This window comes from Phoenix dactylifera, chromosome 14, assembly GCF_051530095.1.
Source record: "Phoenix dactylifera cultivar Ajwa chromosome 14, Ajwa_hap1_PhDact_Kaust_v1.1, whole genome shotgun sequence".
Taxonomy (NCBI): Eukaryota; Viridiplantae; Streptophyta; class Magnoliopsida; order Arecales; family Arecaceae; genus Phoenix; species Phoenix dactylifera.
In genome coordinates this window covers 26,705,850-26,728,705 of record NC_143203.1, presented here as the reverse complement: position 1 = coordinate 26,728,705, position 22,856 = coordinate 26,705,850, and the positions used below count along the sequence as shown (strand labels likewise).

General features: G+C 39.3%; 2 protein-coding genes across 4 annotated transcripts; one reads left to right on the top strand and one right to left on the bottom strand.

Moving 5' to 3' along the window:
- The first annotated feature begins 6,501 nt into the window (after window positions 1-6,501).
- Window positions 6,502-14,923, top strand: LOC103696546 (ras-related protein RABE1c). Of its 2 annotated transcripts, none has more exons than XM_008778216.4 (9): window positions 6,502-6,741; window positions 7,049-7,212; window positions 13,441-13,513; window positions 13,648-13,748; window positions 13,867-13,932; window positions 14,024-14,121; window positions 14,297-14,359; window positions 14,444-14,536; window positions 14,612-14,923. In XM_008778216.4, exons 2-9 carry the CDS (start codon window positions 7,140-7,142, stop codon window positions 14,693-14,695), a joined length of 651 nt encoding a protein of 216 aa, XP_008776438.1. In that variant the 5' UTR covers window positions 6,502-6,741; window positions 7,049-7,139; the 3' UTR covers window positions 14,696-14,923. The 2 variants fall into 2 exon arrangements, with proteins under 2 accessions (XP_008776438.1, XP_008776447.1); XM_008778225.4 differs by having other exon boundaries at window positions 6,706-6,954.
- A 1,166-nt stretch (window positions 14,924-16,089) lies between these two features.
- LOC103697811 (type I inositol polyphosphate 5-phosphatase 8-like) lies at window positions 16,090-21,548 on the bottom strand. 2 transcript variants are annotated; one of them, XM_088710299.1, is made up of 11 exons: window positions 21,126-21,548; window positions 20,200-20,254; window positions 19,987-20,065; window positions 19,705-19,788; window positions 19,416-19,503; window positions 19,117-19,230; window positions 18,035-18,488; window positions 17,751-17,950; window positions 17,260-17,374; window positions 17,010-17,158; window positions 16,090-16,849 (listed from the first exon to the last, which is right to left on the bottom strand). In XM_088710299.1, exons 2-11 carry the CDS (start codon window positions 20,227-20,229, stop codon window positions 16,495-16,497), a joined length of 1,668 nt encoding a protein of 555 aa, XP_088566425.1. In that variant the 5' UTR covers window positions 20,230-20,254; window positions 21,126-21,548; the 3' UTR covers window positions 16,090-16,494. The 2 variants fall into 2 exon arrangements, with proteins under 2 accessions (XP_088566425.1, XP_026656903.3); XM_026801102.4 differs by lacking the exon at window positions 21,126-21,548 and having other exon boundaries at window positions 16,360-16,849; window positions 20,200-20,470.
- Window positions 21,549-22,856: the final 1,308 nt, after the last annotated feature.

Below are 22,856 nucleotides of genomic sequence, written 5' to 3'. Positions count from 1 at the left end.
CCAGCTTGGGCCACAGAGAGACTAGCAATCTTTTTGACATGATAATCTTTAGTGTGGTTGAAACAGCAATGGCATTCGATCATGTAGCGGCAAGAATAGGGAATAGCATGACCTGCAATGCCGGAAATTTTATTGAAACAGTCCAGGCCATGCTCTTAGATCATGCAAAAGCAAACCTGGTATCCTCAACATAACTACCTTCCACTTTCAATGGCTGCATTATCTCAGGCAACATTGTTTAGATCTGCATGAGAAGTGTCTTGCATTCTATGGACCAGTTATGAACTTATGAGTCTTTTTTCAGCTTTTTTTTATTTTTTTATAATTTTGTTAAATATATTCATACTAAAATGGTACGAAGTATACTGTGTCATCCAAAAAAAAAAAAAAAACAAATGCATCCACCTTATTTCCCACCTCGATCCGGCTACAAGCAAGGTCCTTCCTCAATCCTCTCACCATTTCCGCATCTTTTCATTTCCCAATTGAAGCAAAAAAAAAAAAAAAAAGGTGACACAAGCACATAATTTCCACGGTTTTCAGGGTCCGACTCAAGAAGAAGGTTCTCTGCTGCAACTTCGCCGAGCTTATGATTTGACTGGACCCTACAAGCCTCAGGCAGTGCACGCCGCACATAAAAACAAGGCAAATAATGGCCAGAGATGGCGGCCCCGGGGTCAAGTACACAAAAAAAGAAGATGTTGACATGACATGACTTGGGGCGAAATCCACATCAACGGATTGCAGAACACAATGGTGGCTCCCATGCAATTAATAGTAATCGTGAATACTTTAAAATGACTTGAAAATCCTGTCATTGGTTAAAATTTAATGTTACTATTAGCAATTGGATAGATAATGAAATAACAACACGCCATACTATTACTAACCCCCAAAAATGGAGGAAAACACACACACTAAGTTATACAATGTGGTAATGCCAGTATTCGATGAAATAACATCGAATCAAGCAACACGTTATTATTATTTTTATCGATTGATGGCCAAAACAACCACAGTGACACTCTTACAATGTAATCCCCAGATACATCAAAGGAAAGCCAAAAAAAGAAAAAGCCAAATCTTTATGTACATATTCTCTCAAAATCCATGTATATTGCAAAATGTTGACACGATTGGCTACCAAGTCCGCATATTTGCCTCCGGTTGGACATGCCTGATTTGCACATCTTCAAATCCCTTCATAAGGTTACAATAATCGGTCAAATTACCCAGCTGGGGAAGGTGGGAAATCTAAGAAAATCTGAGTTGAAATCTTTCCTTGGGCTACAATGGGCCGAACGCTACCGAAGATCCAACAACCGCACATCCATGTTAATTTTCAAATAGCTGGTGAGGCTCCCATCGACCCAGTTATGATCCTTTCGATGATTGTGGGCCTTGTGATGGGGTGGAAATAGCCATACCCCCAGTTTTGGTCAGAGATATATTTATGAAGCAGCAGGTTTGCAAACAAACATATGACCTATGTGGCTATGTGGGATTCTAAATCCATTGACATCACATTATTGTCTCAACCGACTGTTTCTATTTGGCCTGTTCTTTCACAAGGGTTGATATTTAATAATTTATCTCATGTTCAACAAAGTTGAGGGTCAATTTCTGGACCGTAGATATCCCAAGGCCCGCGCAGATCTGGCTTCACAAGCCAACCGACTCAACAGGACCAACTGATGATGTCGGATTGCTTAGTGGAACCACATATTAGATTCTGACCCCTGCCTGAATGGTTGCTGCAACCAACTGAAAAATTCAATCTCGACGGCTAATTTGAAGGAAGAAAAAGAGGCCATAGGATCTCTGAGCATTTCATAAAATTAATATCCTCCATAAGTTACTAGTAAATCACCCACTAAATCGAACCATTTCAGATGGTATATAAGTTGGCTCTGGCCCTAAAAATAGAGCGCGGAAATTTTAGATCCGCCTCAGGTCCATACTTAGCCCAAGTCTGACTTTAGGCCGAAAACTTGAAGCATAAGTCAGGAGCTGGGCCCGATTGACAATGGACGCTTAGGTGGCTGAGTACTTAACAGAGCCGGAATAGGGTCAGCCATGCGCTTGCCTAAGCCCAACCTGAGTTTGTTTCGGGCTTTGAGTCGAGCCAAAGTCCAAAAACTTGTCCAGATTCAAGCCCGACCAGAACCCAACCCATGCACACATTGCATTGGCACCATAGGTGTCGTCTAATATGATGCCCCGAAGTCGAGCCCATCTCATTCTTAAGCCCACAGACCTCTCGCTTTGAGATAGCTGCCTACCCACTAAGCTATCACTTGCCGGTCTGGATATTATAAAACTTTATCACGATAAAGTTTTTGATTTCATTCGCAGGAAGGAGAAATGGCAAGACCAAATACAACATTCTATGCCGTTAAGGGAGACGTAACGCCTGTCATAGATGCATGAGAGTATGGAATAGACAAAAGAAATCTAATATCAAATTTTTAGAAAAATAAGCGGTGGTGGAAAGCAGGAATTCATCAACTGCAACTTCCGTGTTTTCATTTTTCTTATCTAATTTGTCAAACGTCAAGAAGATCAAACAAAAAATGAGAAATTGGCAAATTTAAATAGAACAGTCATTGAAAAATTTAAACCACAAGGACCATAAGATGTTAGCGTCTGGTTGTGCGTAAAAAATAGCATGGGACCCGAATATAAGAGGATACGTACACTCTTCAAAGAAGCTCCTGATTTCAGCTATGTGGTGTGGTGGGAGCGGGTTTTTTTTTTTTTTGTTGGTACAATGGTTGCTCATGCTACTCTGGGTTGGATGTAACCAGTAGAATTAAAAAACAAACAATGACTCAAAACTGGGGGAACAACCTCCTGGTTTGTCCAATGGATTTCTCTTGAGTGCTGGGCAGCATAAGCGGTGACCCAATCAGCGGTCCTGTTCGCCTCCCGATGCACATGCATAGCCCGGAAGACGCTGTAGCTCTTCACCATCCATCGGAGATCGCGAAGCAGGGGGTTGCCATCCTCCCTCCTACATTTCTTCTGAATCCAATCAACCACCATCGTGGAGTCCCCCTCGAGAAGAATGCACTTCACCCCCAACACCCCTCTCGCATAGGAGATGCCTTTCTACTGCAGGGGCGGCTCAACCCTTAGGCAACTGAGGCGGTCGCCTAAGGCCCCAGCCCAAAGAAGGCCCACCGTAGAAAATGCCTCAAAGATAAAATGAAAAAAAAGGCCCCTTGTAAATTCGCCTTAGGCCGGCCCACTGTAGAAAAGGCCTCAAAGACAAAATGGCCTTAGGCCCCCAAATACATTGGGCCGCTCCTGCTTTCTAGGCCGCCCTGAGCTCTACCCCGGCCACTGATAAGCCGGCGATACTCTGCCCTACGGCAACTATCAATCTAGCGTCATAGTTTTGAATCTCAAAGCCAACGCTTGCACTGTCTCCATTACTAGGCACACTATCATTAAAGTTCACTTTAAGATGGCCTAAAGGTGGGTGCTCCCAAGAGACAAAGGCTGTCCTAGGCGCTGTAGTAGCATGAGGGAAGTCTCAGATGTCCCTGGTGGGAGCTCTTTGATAGCATTGTAATGCCGATATTCTGGATCATCAGCACACAGCAAGGAATTTATCACCTTCCTCCCCCTGTTTTCAACAATACCGGCTACATTAGAACCTGCTACCTGTTTCACCTACCAAAAGCTCATTAATTAATTACGTGAAAAGGTTGTAAATTGATTGAAATCAATTGCTACAAGAATTGCATGTCCCACATACTAGGATTTATAAATACCAAGCACTGCCACTACAACGAACTTCAAAGTATTATCGCCCCATAAGTTTATACCTGATCGATCGTAGGCTTGAGACCAACGGCCTTAGCACGCCAAAAAGACCCTCGAAGAACGGTTCCTGTTGAATAGAGATAAGCATGAAAGTCAAATAGAACATGTTATTGCTTAATGGGAGAGGGAAGAAACTTTTTAGAAGAATTAAAATGGTCACACACGACACGTGACTGTGACTGGTGTGTACTACTTTTAGAAGTTCGTTTTTTTTTGCCCAGCTGTAATAGGAGGCACACACGCATTACCTTATGTGATTCTTTTGTACATACATCGTAGAGTTAGTTAGAATACTCTCTTTTCTCAATTGCATATATATACGCAGAGATGTAAGAGCAATAGGGAATCGAATGAAGTATTTTCTAATTCCTTCCAGCTGTGTATCTCATTTCCTCTTCCTTTGCTCTTTTCTTGTTCTTTGTTCACCGCTTACATTTCTTGTGAGTTCTAGTGGTGTTGACAGAATTGGCAGCCGGACTATATTTTTGATAAAACTTGAGAAGATATTTCGTCTAGTCGGTACAAAGCATACATGGATGGATATCTCTGAGAATGAGAAGACTGATTTTGCGTATCATTCAGCCTCTAACGGTCCATTTTTCTTAAGAGAGATTTTTCTAAAGAAAAGATGGACAGATTTTTGCAACCTTGGTGCTGCTTAGTATACGATGTGTATGGGTACCGAGATCAACATCTGCAACCATGCAAGAGAAATGAAGTGTGCAACACAACATACCTGCATGAGGATCAACACATCCATTGGATCATTATCTTCACAGAGAGTACGTGCATGGGATGAAACCATAGTTGTGAGGGTAAACCCCAGATGGGTACCTAGAGTATGTGGTCCACCTGTAACATATATGAGACGTAAACTACATGGTGATGTGCACTTAATGCAGAACCAAAGCAGGTGGTACCAAGAGTTGATAGCTCACCCTTATCAACCCAGTATTATTTTCGTCAAGTTCATATTTCACCTTACTTCCCTTCCTATTTCAACCACCCGCATAGATTAGTTAAATCATCCATCCACCAAAATTTGCCAGTTCATTCAGAAATATGGAGCTTTTCAGAAATATTTTGTCCCTTCTTGATTTTTGGCTTTACGTTCGTTGTACAATGAAAAATGGTTCCCACTCCTACGTAAAATATTGTCAATTAGATTTTAGGAGGCTTAACATATGCACGCTAGGGCACAATTGATGTCTTAAGTTATAACTTTAAGGTTCATCATCATGAAAATTGCCCATTCTTGATTATTTTAGATATGAATTTTGTAGGTTACTATTGGATGGGGTTGGATACTAAGTAGGTGCAAAGAAACTTAGCCCATTCAAGGAAAAAGTCTGAAGTATAGCTTGATCTTTGATCCAATTGCAAACCGGTAAATAATATAATATCAAGTTTCACTCATTTGGATTGTGTACTGTTGGATTGGTTTGATCTCCAAATTTCTATAGGATAATTTCTGGGTTTTCATCAATAATTAAGTTATAATCATAGTTAGATAACAATTGATTATATTCATCGGGATAGTTTGAGTTACTTGTGATTTTAATATGATTTTTGATTGGTTTCGCACTTAATTGCATTGCTTGATCTTTGCTTTTTAATTCTTCACATACATGCTGATATGCATCTATGTAACCTATTTACTTAGGATATCCTCGTTGAGCGTAATGATCTTGAACAAGCACCATATGTCATAACTTAGAAGTGATAACTTCTACAAGTAGACAAAAATTATGATCTTATTGATAATGAGGATTAGCAAAATAATGCAAGAGAAGTATATATATATTCAGGCCAGTTTGGTCTAATTTTTCATGTTAACCTCTTGGTTCACATGCAAATGAATTTTGCTAAACCCAAATTCGTGTTTTGATAGAATATTCTTAATGAAGCCAATATATCAAACTCATAAATTACAACCAAGTATTCGAGTAGGTAGCCATTTTCTATTTCGATCATAGCGGTCGGCAAATGTAGCAATAACCAACAAAGTAGCAATATTGGTGACTCCAGCTAGATGCACACAATTTAAAAATCCTTCATTGCAATTTCGCACTTAAAGCTCCTCAAATTCTGTAGAAATTCTTTTGAAAGTTGCTATCATTTAATCTTGAAGCCTACATCTAGAAAAATAAAATATTCCCAAAACAAAACATAAGCAAATCAGGGATACACAAGATATTTCCTCGTGTGTGGGCATAACCAATCAGGGATGGTAGACCAAAAAAAAAAATAATACTACTTCTATCTAGTTTTTGAAAACAACAATGCCACTTATCAAGAAAATTGTGATGTATACATAATAACCAAGTCCAACTTTCACTCCATCACTCAGTTCATGATTTCGAACCAAGTCATACTTCATGTTAAAATCCATCCATATTTTGCCGTCAAAAAAGCAAGACCAATGCATCTTAACTTCTTGTTCCAACAACCATTTAGGTCTATCAATTTGAGTTTCCACAGCAGAGTAAATATCCTATTCATCATGACATAAGTAAATTAGAAAGAGAGTAATTTTTAGCACCTATCGTAGCATAGAACCTAACTCTCAACTCAATTGCCCTCATACAAATAAATAATCTTTCCAAGCCATCACAATCAAAACCAAGTCCATCACACGTTTTTTTTATTTTATTTCCTCATTGCAGGCTTGGACACTACCTGACGCCAATCCGTACACAGCATCCGGCTTCCAAAGAGTCGGAAGGGCTTGAACGAGTCCAAACGCGGTCTTGCGACGACGGACCAAAAGAACCCGGCGATCCCAAAAGCGACGACCCGCCGAGCAAAACGCGGCAGTTATTTTGCGGAACCCTCCGGGAGGACAATAACAAGCCACCGGGCGGTAACTGCACCGCGACCGCGAGGCGGAGGAGTCTGGGTGTGAGAAAGGTAGAACTGATCAAGCTCATTCTCCGATCTTCTAAAATAATAGAAAGAGGGAAAATCGCGAGCCCTCCCCTCCCTCTCTCCGACCACGCTCAACGGCCGGACTTGCGGCCAGTGACGCTTCTTCCCTTTCTCTGTCCCTCGATCGATCCCTTCCTTTCATCTTTCTAGATCTCTTTCTCTCTCTCTCTCTCTCTATGATTTCATTGAAATCTGGTATTTTTTTCTTGTTTTCCTCTTAATTTCTTCTTCGATTTTCTCTCTTGCTTCTTGTTAAAAGTGATGCTTTTTTTTATGATGTTTTTCACAGGTAGATCCGTGATCGTGGCGGGGAATTAGGGATTTCGGCCCCTCGATCGGTTGTATTGTTGTTGCTGTTGTTATTGTTGTGTTTTGATTTGATGGCTGCTCCACCTGCTAGGGCTCGGGCGGACTACGATTACCTCATAAAGCTTCTCCTGATCGGAGACAGCGGTAAGGTTTCGTGTTTCTTTTCTTCTGATGTATTTGGTTGCGATTTGGTATGCTTTTGATTTTGGATTTCGTTCGGGCTTTGTTTGGGATCTCGTTGTTTCGGTCTTAGTTTCATTTCTCTTTGGTTTGGTTATGAGTTGACAGAATTGTGATGATTTTGGGATCCGAATGGTTGCTGTTTGCTTTCTTCTTCTTCTTTTTTTTCCCTTCCTTTGATGTTAGATTTGATTGGTGTTAATGGGGGATAAAGATTTAGATTCTGGGATGTTTCAGTGGCTTAAAGTTAAGTGGTTCTGAATGGAAGTGATGGTTCAAGAGGGATCTGGCATTTAGGCTGTTTGAAAGGTAGATCCTTTCCATTTTTATGGGGATCATTTTTTGGATTTCGGCGCCAGGGTTCTGGATGGTATCCGAAGCCACCCAAGGGACTTTAAGATCTTTTGCTACCATTGCTATTAGGGAAAGAAAGAAAAAAACCCCCTTTTCTTCAAAATCAGTTTTGTGATTGGCTCTTGATCTAGTCTTTTGTCTGCTCAATATGTTTTGTATTTTCCGTTGGTAATCAACGAGATAAACAAAAGCGAAAAGAGAAGATACGGGTGTACATCACTGTTCCGTGTAATGCATAAAAAGCCAAAAGAGAAACAGATGTAATTATTTTCTATCGTGTTAAAAAAATGTTCAGATTTGAATGTATTGTTTGAAACATTGAAGGGCACATATTCTATAATAATTTAGCCAAGCCTTTGGAAATACAGTGTTTATGTCCTTACTGTACTGTAGCTTCTATTCGTAAATTTTGCACATGCTACTTGCGAGCAACATACTATATTTGGAGTTGCCATAGGTTGTTAATGTTGCGAACCATGATCCATTCTTTTCGTGATCGTTAGTCTGGCCTTATAGCATTGTCCAATATGTTTGTTTTGCTTGCTGATGAAGGTTGTTTGGGTTTTGCTATTACTTTGTGTCTTCAATTTGAGAATTTATCCTGTATTTCTGTGTTCATTGTTTTCTTAATGAACTTTTTTCCTAGATTTGATGGCTTCTCCAGATGCTATGCAGCACTTCTGGGGCTGCTGCTTGTGATAGAATCTCTTCTAAATCCTGCTCATTATGTTGGAGAGACAATATGATGAAGGGAAAGGCATGTTGTTGGAAGTCGTTAGAAAGGGTTTTGGAAAATGCTTGTAGTGATAATGGTGGAGTCCCTAATAGAAATTACTAGCAAAATAGGACTTTGTTTGCCTCTAAGGATCACTCAATTGTAGGCTGGTCTTTTGGACTAGTACCTAATTTTGATAATTGATTTAATTTATAGTTTTTTGTGAAAAAGGATTTGCGGTCATGAATAGTAATCTTGTCTCACCTGTATTTTGCTTGGCTTAGAACATTTTAACCTTCTAGTAGGGATTCTGCCCCTTTTATTGGGTAACCAGACTTAATGAGCATCTTTGTTTGGAGCTCTGTTTGCGTCATATATATATATATATATATAATGCATGGTTGGTGCTAGACATTTCCCATTTTTATGTGTTTCAGATATCCATTTTGAAAATTCTCTAAGGGTCATGCAAGTCATGAGAAGGTGTGCATCTTGGATGTAAGTAGCATAATTCAGATATGGTTCAAAGTAATAAGTGATGCTTCACATGTATCAGAAAGGGAAACTTAACTCAAAAAGGAGAAAAGACTTGGAAACTTGGTCTAAGTAGTTTAAGCATTCATTTTGGAGCCCACATAAGTTTTCTACCTGGAGATTCTTCTTTCATGTTAAAAGCTATATATCATGCAATCAATGATTGATGTAGAAGTGTGATGGTTTGGTCTTGTTTAGGAGATAGTTGAGGTTCAATTCAATGACCAGAAAATTGCAATATTTGTAATCAGCAAGTTTCATGCTTTGATCATGCTCGGATAAGCATGGATCTACCATTTTAATCTAACAAATAAAAAGTCTAGCCAAAGCCCCTTGCATTTTCTAGCAGCTAACCCCAAGTCTGAAGACCCCTCCCTCCCCCCCAACCCAAAAAAAGCAAAAAAAAGATGTTGCTGAAGGCATCTGTAGAAGGATGTCACCATCTGTATGGTTATGCAGTGTAACTATACATGGTCTAATCATTAATTTTGAGCAACTGTTTATCTATAGTTGCTTAAATGCATGTCTACCGATCATTTGTTCTGCTTAATCATTTAGAAGAATGACAGTGATACTTCCTAAACATTCACTATGCATAATAGTCAATACAGTACAATTCATCATTTAATTTAATGTTATTTGCTCTGAGAGTTTGTATGGTACAGAATATAGAGAATACTTGGAAAAATGGTTCTCTGCATAACCATACCTGTCCCATGCAACATTTTCACAGGAAGTAACCTACCATGGCAGCCTCATTAGTGCAGACAGTTCTTCCTAATCCCCTGACAGATGACTCTGGATGATGTAGACCTCTCTCTGAATTTCTTGTTTTGATATTTCTTTTATCACCAGTACTTCCAGTTCTATTAAAATATCCAGCACAGCCAAACTCTTTTTGTTCTTCCTCCACTTTTAACTTGGTATGCATATACATATCCATATTTTTATACATAGATTTATAATAAAGCTTAAATAATTAGCCTCTGATTACTCAGGTCCTTGTGTTTGATATTATATATCACTTGTGGATTATTACATTTGATAATAAGATTGTTTATATTTATAGAAGTTCTTTTATTTCAACCGTTACTATGCTGGAATTACATTTTGTCCTTACACGAAAATGGAATTGCGGTGGAGGTGGGAGAGTTTGAAGCCCTTACTCTCAGACCTGTTTATAAATAGCTCTCTGGTGATGAGAATAACTGAAAATATGCAAAGTGAACCTGTATGCTAGGTGCTCACATGTCTCCCTCTGGTCTTCATCTCTTCATCTATGTTTTATGTGCTACCACCAACTTCATTCTTAATATTTCATCAAATTATTGAGATAGGCTTCATATAATTCTTTTATTTAGTTCCAACTTGCCTGTCAGTAGGTGAAAGGCAATGACTTGTAGAAAAATTAATTTCTGGTGGTGAATTTAGTACTGCACTGATTTGAAGAAACTTTGTTCTGTGGTTGGTCGGTGCATGGATAGGATGTACTTCTGAATGCTTCCTGAGGAGAGTTTGTCTTGCAGAAGCCTTCATTGATTTGGGTTGGTTAGCTTGAAACAAGGCGTGTACAAAAAATGACTGTTAAGTAGGAGAATATAAATGTTGCTTGCTATACAGCATCTAAGTGGAATCTTTATACATCAAGAAATAATCTTGTACTCCAACTTATTGGGCATTCAACAAATCTTTATGTTCCAAGAAGAAAAAAAATGAATTTGCTGAAGTTGGGTGGAAAGACAGATTTCCCTGTTAGAATGTTTGTTGTGGTTTTCTTATTTACAAGATCATTTTTTTAGTTTGTGCTAAAATTGATATTGATAGGTGATTTTTGATTTAAGGTTTAAAAAATGCTTTGATTGCATAAACAGGAGATTTACATAGCCATGAAATGTTTTTTTCATTTTCAAAAATACTTAATTGCTTAAGTGGTATAAATACATGTACTATTCAAGAATTCCCACTCTGTAAGAAAATCTCTATATTAAAAGCTTCAGTCATGGTTTATGAAAAGCATCATAAAGACTGTAGGATGGCAGCATGAACCAGCACACTTCCTTCTCATTTCTTTATCTTAATTACTTTCTTTAAGAAATTCTAAAGCTGGATTGATTATAGAACCACTTCCTTCAACATTATGAGGTGGTTGTGGAAGGTGCTCAGCGGAGCCCCTGCAAGCAGGCAGCTATTGGATGTGGAAGATTCTTGTGTCTTGGTCAACATCAGTCCATTTATTGGACCACTCATTTGGGAAATGTTTGTGTCTTGGTCAACATCAGTCCATTTATTGGACCACTCATTTGGCAAAAGTTTTATAGGATAACTAAATAATCAAATTTTAGAATTGACATCAGTATACTTACTAGTGCAAGATACTGTCTATTTGTGATACACTGAAAATCTTCCTTATTCTTCTTTTGCTTTAAAAATATGCTTGCCAGTCATCTGAAAGAAGATGAATGCAGCCTGTGCCCCCCAAACTTTCCTTCTTTATGCTTTGCGAGCTTGATGTTAGGACAAGATCATTTAGAATTGGATATAATCCTATGACAAGTTTAGTTGCTTTCTAGAGTTCTGTAAAGTAAAATGTGGTAAACATGCCCATGAACTCGTGGCCTAGCTGATGTTTAAAGTAGTAGGGCATGGATATCTGTATAGCTGCGGAAAGAATCTTAATTGGCATGAAAGCTGAAAGCTATTTGGATCTCAAGAAGAAAAAGTGTTGAAAAACAAAGAGGCAATGTGAAGGGGGAAAAATTAAAATAGAGGATCTTAAACTGAAACCTCTTGTCTTAAATATATATTTGAACAAAAAAGAGGCCAGTTCCAGTCCGAGGTTGGGGGGGGTGGGGTGATGGTTGGTTGTTTTGACATTCCTTATATTTAGTTGTTTCATATTACTACCTAATATTTCTTATTTCTTGGACTTCCATTTCTTTTCATTAACTGTTTTCATTAGTAATTTTTTACTATCGAATAAATCCATATCTTTAAGTTCATATAAAATCAATAAATCAATAAATGATTGCTATGGCTAGCTGCTGGTATAATTGGAGATTCCTGGATGTTTGATCCATTCAATTGGATCAAGATTGCAACATATTTAGATACCTTATTTGATTGAAACATTCTAATGGACTACATACACCTTTGCTAGACTTGTATTCTCTTTGTACCCACCATTCATGAGCCTTGGAGTGTTAAATGTGCTAATTTTCCTTCGTGAGGGTTATTACATTTCGGTCTTTTTTGATCCTTTCATTCTCTGTGATATTCCATTATCCAACCTGGCTTTATGAATTTTTAGATGTTCCACATGTCCCTATCTACTTAAGTGATATTAATCTCCTTCCGATTGTAAATCTGTTTTTGCCATGGCATGTTGACATAATGAGTCATGAATCTAATTTCATATGAGTATTTCTGATTCATTAACTCAAATATTTGCTTGCTTCTGCAGTGCCTTTTTATTCATTACTTCATTTAACTTTATTTTTTCACTTGTAGATCTTTTTATTGGAGCTCTTATCTGTATATGATCTTCGATGAACTTGAGTGGCTATGAAACTTCATCGGTGACTGAAATATGCTAAGGGTTTTCTTTATCTCATAAAAGTCAGTTAGGTGTCATCTTGACAAAGGCTATGGTTTTCTGTTTATTGTTTTTTGAGTCAGTATTGGTACCCAGTGCCCTGAAGTATTGTGGGTTTTTGGCCACGAAGTTTCAAAATACATTATGATGCTGAACATTATGCACTTGCGTTTGTGGCCAACCATGAGAAGTAGTCTATATAACACTTTTTTTTTAATATTAAAACCTGTCCTATCATAGGGATATTATAAATTTGCTTTTTAGATTTGAGTTGTCTGCACCAATTTTGGTGGCATGGAACTAAATTTATGATTGCAATTTTTTCTAGAATTTAATGTTAAAAATTCTTATTTGTCATGTTGGTTTACTTGGAAGTCTTATAGTCAATAGAATTTTTAGAGAAAATTTGGTGTTTCTCTATATGTTGTTCCATGGGGATCCAAGTTTGTAATGTTAATAGTGATTGCTTTATAAGTTTGGAGGGTTTTTTTGATGCAAATCACCTGTTCTTGTTTTGCGAAAAAGGCATCGATTAAGGGAGCGTATTCTGGATGCATGAAATTGCAGAATTTAATTCTCTCTTCTAGCCTTTTCCTTTGTGTTGTTCTTCTTTTTGGTCCTTTTCCTACTTGCTTGTTCTACTGTAAGTCTGTGACCTTATCTATAGGGTGGTGAAACTGAGGAAAGCTTCTGTACAGAACTGTGCTCTAATTCTATGATCTTGAAATGTTCAAAACAACATTACCCGATGTTACTCTGAATCCATTAGGAGAGTTATGATGTATGTTCTAGCTTAGAAAACAGTAACTATACCAGAATGATAAGAAATAGAAAAATCAGAGTGAATGTTTCCCCCAAACATGACATATCAAAAGCTTTCTGATAGTCCAAGTGAAAATAAAAAGAACCTTCTTGTATCAGAGAATTTTTGTTGATATGTAAATTCTGTACACTTTTTGGATTTCAAGCACCTTGATATCAATTACTCCTTTTGTAGGTGTTGGTAAAAGTTGCCTCCTCCTGCGTTTCTCGGATGGCTCTTTCACCACCAGTTTCATTACCACAATTGGGTGGGTTGTTTTTCGAGCTCTTAAAGTTTGCTTTTATTAGTTCTTAATTTGAATAGCATATTTCTTTTTTTTTGTCCTATCCTATTTCAGTAGTGTATGCTAGCTCTGATCCCGCAGTTATGGTCTTTGTGCAGCATTGATTTTAAGATAAGAACAATTGAGCTGGATGGCAAGCGGATTAAGCTTCAAATATGGGATACAGCTGGTCAGGAACGGTTTCGAACTATTACGACTGGTAGGTTGGTTGCTTCTTTTCATTTGGGCCTTTGGACTGGTTATAATTTTATGCATATAGTAGATTCTTTTGCCCAAAGGTTGCTGGAGTAACCTTGTTTCACTTATTCGTTCTGCAGCTTACTACCGAGGGGCCATGGGTATTTTGCTCGTCTATGATGTCACTGATGAGTCATCTTTCAACAGTAATCACTTCGAACACTATTTTCCCTCTTTATAATTTATGATTTTATACCATTTTCTCTGATTCTCATCAATTGTGGTTCTTGTACACAGACATAAGGAACTGGATCCGAAACATCGAACAACATGCTTCCGATAATGTGAACAAAATTCTTGTGGGTAACAAGGCTGACATGGATGAAAGCAAAAGGGTATGCTCCATGAACACCCACTTTATTTTAACCATCTGACTTGTCCATTCTCATTGCCAGTAGTTTATTTGATCTTCTACCATCTTGGTAATCTTCATGATTACCAAGGGTGCTTAATTGTCTTTTCTGGCCATATGTTTGTTGCATCTCTTTGTAATGAACTTCCTTAAACCAGGCTGTGCCTACTTCAAGGGGCCAAGCACTTGCGGATGAGTATGGCATCAAGTTTTTTGAAACTGTGAGTATCGACGCCCATTCTCCTTCTCCGCGAAATATTTTTTATCATTTACACTTATAATATATTGGATATCATATATTGCAGAGTGCAAAGACGAATCTAAATGTGGAGCAAGTCTTCTTTTCAATAGCTAGAGATATCAAGCAAAGGCTTTCAGAAACTGATACCAAACCTGAGGTAGTAAAGACTGTTTTCTGCGATGAAAGTCCATAAAACTCTCTGCTAAGTTACTAAATATATCGCCTGTCGCAGGACCGAACAATTAAGATTAACAAACCGGACCAGGCGGCTGCTGAGGGCAGTGCACCAGCGAAGTCCGCTTGCTGTGGTTCGTAAGTGAACAATCGGTGGTGGCGTTGGGGTGGGTGTTGACTTTGTTGGGAACTAATTATCTTGTTATAGGTCAATGTTGTTATGAAGATAATCATTACATGGCGAGTGCTTGTATTTTTAATCCTTTCATTCTTTGCAACTACTGGTCTGGTGTGTAATGTAGTTCTTCCAGTGCTGGGGAACCTATTGACTTTATTTTTTGGCATGGGGCGGCGAACTGTGTTCCTTTTATTCCATCTTTCCTATGGAGGCCATGGCATTCTCTTACATTTTCCTCTAGCATGCACGCGTAATGGGGCGGGTGTTCTGTTGGTGACTTTATTAGTAAAAACTTGAAGCAGGCGTAGCTACAATATTGTGTAATGGTCTAACTTCAGTTGCCATATTTTTTGTGTCCTTCCAGCGTGGCCAAAATTTAGGGAACTCTACTTATCATGGGATACAAATTGTAATCTCAAGTATTCATTTTCCCCCGTAAGAGACTTGATTAAGTGAGCTCATTAACTCAACTCTACTTGGTAAAAGCCGGATGCATTCAGATTAGCCATCAAACCCTTCAGCTGCAGTGGCCGCCCGCATCATTATTGTATGTGATGACATATAAAATAGATCCCCGCCAGTTTTCTCTTCTGGTGTTGACGATTTGGTTCCAATTTGTCGCCACTTACAGCTTGTGCTTTGCTTGCTCTTGTGACATGGCCTTGAGGAGTGCTTGAACTAGAAGGTGAAAAAAGAGAGTATGCTTGACTAATTTGATAGGAAGGTGAAGCTAATAAAATAGACCTGGGATTGGTCGTAGGGTGAAAGGAACTTTTGACGGAAGCAGCAGATGCTGGCTTGAATTGTTACCTGCATAATAGAGTTGACGTGTGGTTTCTATCCAAAATAAAAAAAATAAGTGAGCAGAGCATGTGCACCATTCTATTAGCATATGCATCGACAATCTAAATATTATAATGGCGATGTGTTGCACTGTGGGTGACGGTCCAGTTCATGAATTCTAGCTTTCAAGATCTATTTTTAAATGAGTGGGCGGCTGGCTGTTTACTTTTGAGCAAGTTGGAACTACAGCATGTTTGTTTGACTATTAGCTATGTTACTTCTTTAAGTGCAGCTTCGTGGGTCTCGAATCCGTCATACGTGACCCCTCTCGAGTGTTTTCTGTGGCTCTTTGCATTTGGTTGCCAATGCTCGTTGTGCATTTATATGGATGTAACCTGAATTTGGTGTTTCGTGAAAATTTTTGCCATTTTATCATCCCTGTTTTGCGATGCTATCACTAGATTTCTTCATCATCCCATTCAGGAAATCTGCTGCGACACAATCTTTCCCATCCAGCTTTAAGAAGATTTGGATCTCTTCCCTATTTCCTTTCAATCAGACACAACACCAACGTATATAAACCAACCATATGAAAATGAAGACTAATGTGCATAAGCCTCAATCTATTCCTCGCTTTTTTATCCTACCCTCTCACTCGAGATACAAAAACAAACAAGAAAGCAAAGAAAAAACTGTCCATGGTACATAAAAAGGACTTCACATTCCATATTCTTTCCTCCTCGCCTGAAGGCCAATATGATTAGACCCGCCAAAATTCGATGGCTCATGTGCTGAAGCTAAAGGCTGCCATGCGCGCTGGGCGGGGCGTCTTTGGGCCCGGATCCCCGCACGTCCATAAGAAGAGCTGGCGGGCGGCCCACTTCTTTTGTTTGAAACCGCCACTTTTTCTTTTTCTTTTTGTTCCACCGCATCGCTTTACGGAAAGAACGGAGGAGTATTGGAGGTCCAAAACAAAGGAACTAGCATGGTGAGGGGTGGATGGGCCTGAATCTGGACGTGCCCAAACAACTTTTCATTGTCGTTTCGAGCAGCTCCTCTGCCTGGACCCTTCCACATGATGATGCTGATGAGTTGCTACTGCTACCGTTGGCCATGGCGCTTGTGTTTGTGGGCCCTGATCTCCTGGCCCTACTGTAGAAGCTGTGCCTTGGGTCCTTCTCCTTCACTGTAGAAGCTGCTGCCTCCTTGTCGTCGCAGTTGTCAAGTTGCACAGAGAAGAGGGAATGAACAGGTCTATGGTCAGAGAATCGCAGCTCGCCTCTTATGTACCACATCTGTTTCATTCCCTTCCCTCGCCATAGGATCCGGTCGCACCTGCACAAGTCCCATTTAAGTTGGAAGTCCACTAGAAAAGATATTTTCCTTTCTTTTCTTTTCTTTCCCCTTCACAAATCAAATAAAAGAGAATATGCTAAGCTTCATTTGGCTCATGCAAGCAGTAGAGTGAGGAAAATGATAGGAGGACTGGGCGTACCAAGCTGGGGTCCGTCTCTTATCTCCAAATTTCGCAGGTTTGACAGCGTAACGATCAGAATTATGAAGGTATTTGTAGGTTGGAGGGAAACATATCCTCCCTTCCTGCCATCCTCTAAATACCCTGCCGGCTCTCTGCTCGATGTGAAGCTGTAAATATAGCATCGAGTTTAGTCTCTACCATGGCGAAAGAAACAAAAGTAGTCCAAACTTAAGAGCATGTGAGAAGAACTTGGATCATTGTTGCTCGCCTGATCTTTTTCTAGTAGTGCTTGCCAGTCATTCTTATGTAGCAATTCATCAGTGTCACCACCGGCACCGCCAGCTGCGAGACGATAATTGAGATCTCCAAGCCATAAGATCTTACTGCAAAGTTGCAAGTCTAATTAAGTAAATTGTTCTAGAACTTCAAGCACTAATTAACTGCATGATCTTTTTCTCTAGTTTTAGCCATACACGGCATCATTTCACTATGTTCTCTATGATTACTAATGACATGATGTTTCTAACTTTAGCTTAATAAAATTGTTTTACAGCCAGCATAAGAGAATGAGAAGCTAAGCTCCACGCCTTCTTCATTTCAGCTATCATATTCTAGCTGGAAAAAAAATTATAAAATATATAAATCAATTTACGTCATCCTATCAGTTTAAGCTTTTAGGACAAATGATGATTTTATCACTAGCTACTGAAACATCTGAAAGCATCATATCTATGAACCAGCAAAGAACAAGGGACTCACTCATGTCCCAGTATGGTAGCCGGCGAGACTGCAGCTGATTCAGACAATCTATGAGATGGGGGGAACCTAGTCCTCCTCAGAATCTCCATCACATCCAAGTTCCTCCTTGTTTCATCACCATCTTTTTCGCCAGAAGTCAGATGCGTGCACACAAAGCAAAATGTTGTATGACAGAGGGTCATGCTGATCGAGATCGATCCCTACAATCCATAAAGCACACATAATTAACAAAACCTTGCATCCATCACTTATCTGACAAGAGACTGATAAATATCACGGCTTACCTTGTTCCCCATGTAGCCCATGATGCCTCTCCCAACACAGGAGACCTTAAGGCTGGTCACCTGCTGCATGAGATCAGCTCGGACCCACACGCACAGGAATATCCCCACCATCTGCTTGCCGGCAGCAAGGCAGTATCGGCCACCACGCCCTGATCCTAACGAGCAAGCTTCAGAAAAATCCTCATCATCGCTACTGCAGCTAGTAACATTGCTGCTGGTCTTTCGATCCACCTCGCCATCCTCCTCTCCTTCCTCCATCTGGTCCTCCATGGAGAGGAGATCGGAAAAGCTGAGCCTTGGTTTCTGGGTTGCATCGGTGTAATTATGAGCAAGAAAAGGCCTCTTCTTTTTGTTGTTGAGGGCTTGGCGCATCAGGGAGAGCCACTGGAGGGCGGGCTCCCTGTCCTCGGCACCCAGTATATTGCCTGTATTCAACGGGACAATTTCCTGAAACCTGTTCATCCCAAAAGAAAGCACAAGGGAATGCATCAATCTTACAGTTAGGCCCTCATGTTGGGTCAAACGAACACGCTCAACTCTTTAAATCTATGACAAATTTTCGAAACCATTGTTGCTAGCTATTGCTTGCTGCTTGGATGAGTTAAATGAATTTTCATTGACTTGCAACAACATCCTACTAACAATATAATCTAGACAGTCATTAGGGTTTGAAAATTTGTGTATTAGCAAGAGAAATGATGTGAACTAAATGAGGTTGCTATTGCCACTAGTTAAATCTATAACGTAGTTGTCATAGCTTTGAAGCATGTCTCACTGAAAACCAGCATATTCAAATTCAAATTAGAACGATGAGATTTATACATAAACTATCGATATGTAGAATTTGTTATTTAATTAAGGTTTGCAGCTTGATGCTTCTAATTTAATTGTTGGTCACACTGAAAATCCTTCCCTTACTGAGAGCAAGGTATTTTCTTTTTTCTTTTTTTTTCCTGAGTGTTTGTTTTGCCTTAATTGCTCCATTTCAGGGACTACTGGTCCTTTTTTCCCATGTTAGGCTAAAGATTGCAATGCTAGTGACTAATAGCAACCACTCACAGCCAAAGTATAAGTGCACATACCCGAGAACGTAGATATCAGCAGGAGATGAAGTGTTCATCAACCAATCCTTCAAGTTGATCAGTTCCCCTTGGCGCGGCGATCTCCCTCCCACATTCCACGTCCCGACGAACATCCTGTTGCCATGAACAAAGTAAACCATCATGAAGCTGGGTTAAGCCATGGTCTCTTGTTAAGAATACTTGATGAGTTTGCCAAGTCTAAAAGAAAATTTACAAGGCCTAAACACACTAATTTCTCGATACTATTAATCAATTCAAAGCCACTGAAAAGAGAGTGAGGGTTGGTAGGTGTTCAGTACTTGATGTTGTGGGAAGCAACAGCTGGCGGATCCGGGCCAAATGGAGACGGTTTAAGACTCTCAGAGCTCTCCATCAACCACCCACTTCCTAAAATCATGCAGGGATGAATCCAAAAGAATGGAAACCCGTTACACATATATTAAATAGTAAGTGTAAGGCTGCTAGTTCTATAACAACTGCCTCCCTCCCCAGGCTCAAAGGCTGCACCAGCCTCAGAGAGCAGGTGATGGAGTAGAGAATATAGAATCAAAGAAAGACCAGAGAGAGAGAGAGAAAAAGAGAGAGTACCTGAGAGGTCTGTACTCGAGAAGATGCTCCTATCTTTATCTGAGCAGCTCTTCCTCCTCTCCTGAACAACTCCCACTCCACCACCTTTTGGAATTAAATCACAAAAAAAAACAAGTTGTTAATATATAATCTCATTGAAGCTTGAGCTGTGTGCAAAATGGGAAACAAGTGATGGTAATCAAAATACAGGGAAAGCCAGAAGGCATGGGTTTGCCTTCAGTGTTAGTACTCATGATTAGCATAATTAATTGGATTTAACTATAGAGAATTTGAAGTACTTACTGTTGTAATCGGAATGGAAGTCGTCACCGCTGGTCTTTATGTTGAGCCATTTCCTCATCACCGTTTTCGGCCATGAAGACTGAAAAAAGAAAAAGATTTTTTGAAGATTCAAACAAATATACACCAGAAATATTGTTTTTTTAAAAAAATTCAAAATTTGAAGAACGGGAATCCAATTCATACCAAAAAAAAGAAAAAGAAAAGAGCACTCACCTTTTGATTTCTACCAGTCTCTGTTCTCATTGTTTCTTGAAATACAGACGCAGCCCTGGTTAAAAAAATAAAAAAAGGATCAAAGAATGAATTTTCTGTAGAAAGATTCGTAATGTTTCCTTGTTGATTAAAATGAGACAGAGAGAAGATGGTGGCAGGGTGCTCCATGTTTTTGATTCATGCTGTCAAAAGCAAGGGATGAAGAAAGCAGCGGAATAAAGTGATCAGATAGTGTGAAATTAAGTAGAACCAATGAGGAAGAAGGCAAAGGTTTCCTACTCTCTTTTCTCCTCACAAACACTCGTTCTAAATGACGAAAAATGCGAAAATTTTAAACTTTACAGTTTGGAGGAGTTGAAAAACCTAAGGAACCTAGAGGAATGACTCTAAAAGTTTTCACCTTTCTATCGTTGTTTAGATCTTAATACTCCCGGAAAGCAGTAAAAAAGCTTCAAAAGCCTATAAAAGTGATGTGATCGGAAGGGATCAATATGGAAACTGCGAATAAACTAACTCACTGTTCCACTAAGCCAGCAGAAAGGTACCAAATATGGAACCCACTAAGGTAGATTTCGACTCCTCTTATCAGTTCTAGAGCTCGGGATCACGAGCAGAGCAGAAAAATGGCCGCTTTCCCAATAACATTGCCCCCAGAATCCCCGAAATCACAAGGAAAAAAAAAAAAAAACGGAAAAGGATCTCACACGGCCAGGGACATCAATCGACAATGCTCTTTACATTTCAGGAATTCGCCCAAAGAAGGGAAAAAAAGAAACTATCCCCATAATAGATTAATCCCAGCAGGCTTCAGCACATCAGAAAAAAAGGGGAAAAGGCTTCTTTTTCTCCAAAATTGAGGAAAGAAGAAAGAAGCAAGCATCTCAGAGCGACAAAAGGGGAGTCCGTTCATCGAATTTGCCTCTTACCTCTCACGTACTCTCCTCCTTCCTTCGAGTTTTTTCTCGAGACCAGAGCGAAGGGGAAGGAAAAGAAAGAGAGACAGAATTTTAGGAGGGACGAGAGCGTCGGGGCCCGTGGTTTTATTGAGAGAGAGTGAGGGGGGAGCGGGAGGCGAAGGAGCAAACGGTCGCGTCGGAGGCGGGAGCTGAAGTGGGTCCCACGGAGACCTCTTCGTGTCCTTATCTTCTTCTCTCTCGGTCAAAGCAAGCTCGATGAGGTTTTCGCGATTTGCCTGCCCGCTGGGACTTGGGGAAATGCCCGAGATTGTGATGGGCGGCGATGCCGACTGCGGGTGGTGCTCTCCGGACCAGAGAGACCGCCGGCGAGAGAATAAACGGTCTGTTTGAACCAAGATGATGAAAAGATGGCTTTGAGTTGTCTACTCTGGTGGGCCTTTGCTTTTGCTTCCTGGCGGGCTAAAACCTGATGCTAAAAGGCTTATCTAGTTGGCTATGTTCAATTGTTTATCTTAGAATAAAAACGCAGTCTAGTCTACTGCAAGTCTAGCGAGTAAAGATTAACCGGGCATGGCTCACACAAATGTCCCACTTTTGCACAAGCACAAGCAGAGAATCATGTAAGCTGCCAGAAGACATCGTCGATTTCAAGATATGTATCAAAGAAAATAAGCTAGTAAAAAGTTTTACTATTTAATTATTGATTCGACAAATTATTATGATGGTTGTTGTTGCTGTAAGAATGATAATGGTTACTGCAGCGTTTCATAATATCACCAAGTTATACTGCCAGCATGGAGAAGAACTACTGAGATTCATTGCAAAGTACTAATTTTATTAGGATTAAATTTTATGTTAAGTTAGGTTGAGTCTTAGGCATGGTATATTCGAGTTTTTTCCGGATGAAATGTAATAGTGATGTTTGTGTTTTTTTTTTAGACGATGGTGATATTTTTTTTTAAGCGAGTGCCAAATTTATTATTTTAATTTTTATTTTCTTTCAAATTAATTTATTTTTTAAAATTTTTTTCTCTTCCAGCATTTTTAATATTTGTTCTATATTTTGAGCGATCGGTCAATTTTGAGTAGCGTGCTATGCAGGTATATTGATGGTGGATAGGGCGAGAGTCCTCGTGATCCCGACATATAAAAGTTTCTTTTATACGATGTTTTATTGCGTTGTCAATCATATTGCTGTTGAAAGAAATAAATTCAGACGCTAAATTGTAAAAATAGAAAAAAAATCCTTATATATCTAGACAAGGACATCCACAATTATGTTGTAGATCCTTTCCAATAATTTTTTTTAATATTGGAAGTGGGAGGCAAAATTGCTGCCCAGCATTTTTCAATGATGCAATAGAAGATATTTAGAACGGTGTGAGGAACAAGAGCAGTGATACTGGAAGATGCGGCTGCTCTTGGAAGAGTTGACAAAGACAAGGCGGTGGAAGAGTTTACGATGAAACGGAGGAAACACAAGGTGACGGAGGAAGAAACTCAATGAACGCCCAGCTATTAATGTTGATTCTTCAGTTCCGCCTTAAAATGGCCAGTCGTAAAATAATTTTAATTTTTTTAGTTTTATATAAAATTTAATTTTTTTAACTATTTAAATTTAATTATAAGCATCATGATCGATTCGTGATCAGCCTTTTTATAATCCATATAGACTGTAGGCTGAGTTCGCTCTGATACTATTTATTACAACTTAAGATTTCACTCAAAATAGTTAGTTTG

Bases quoted from the DNA above. Each gene is read 5' to 3' on its own strand.
- LOC103697811 (XM_026801102.4), bottom strand. From the start codon at position 20,367: ATGGAGCACCCTGCCACCATCTTCTCTCTGTCTCATTTTAATCAACAA. The intron at 19,504-19,704 runs GTACTCTCTCTT...GCATGATTTTAG, and splicing joins CTCGAGTACAGACCTCTCAG to GAAGTGGGTGGTTGATGGAG. The intron at 19,231-19,415 runs GTACTGAACACC...TCATGGCAACAG, and splicing joins GTTGCTTCCCACAACATCAA to GATGTTCGTCGGGACGTGGA.
- LOC103696546 (XM_008778216.4), top strand. From the start codon at position 7,140: ATGGCTGCTCCACCTGCTAGGGCTCGGGCGGACTACGATTACCTCATA. The intron at 13,749-13,866 runs GTAGGTTGGTTG...TTCGTTCTGCAG, and splicing joins GTTTCGAACTATTACGACTG to CTTACTACCGAGGGGCCATG. The intron at 14,360-14,443 runs GTGAGTATCGAC...CATATATTGCAG, and splicing joins GCATCAAGTTTTTTGAAACT to AGTGCAAAGACGAATCTAAA.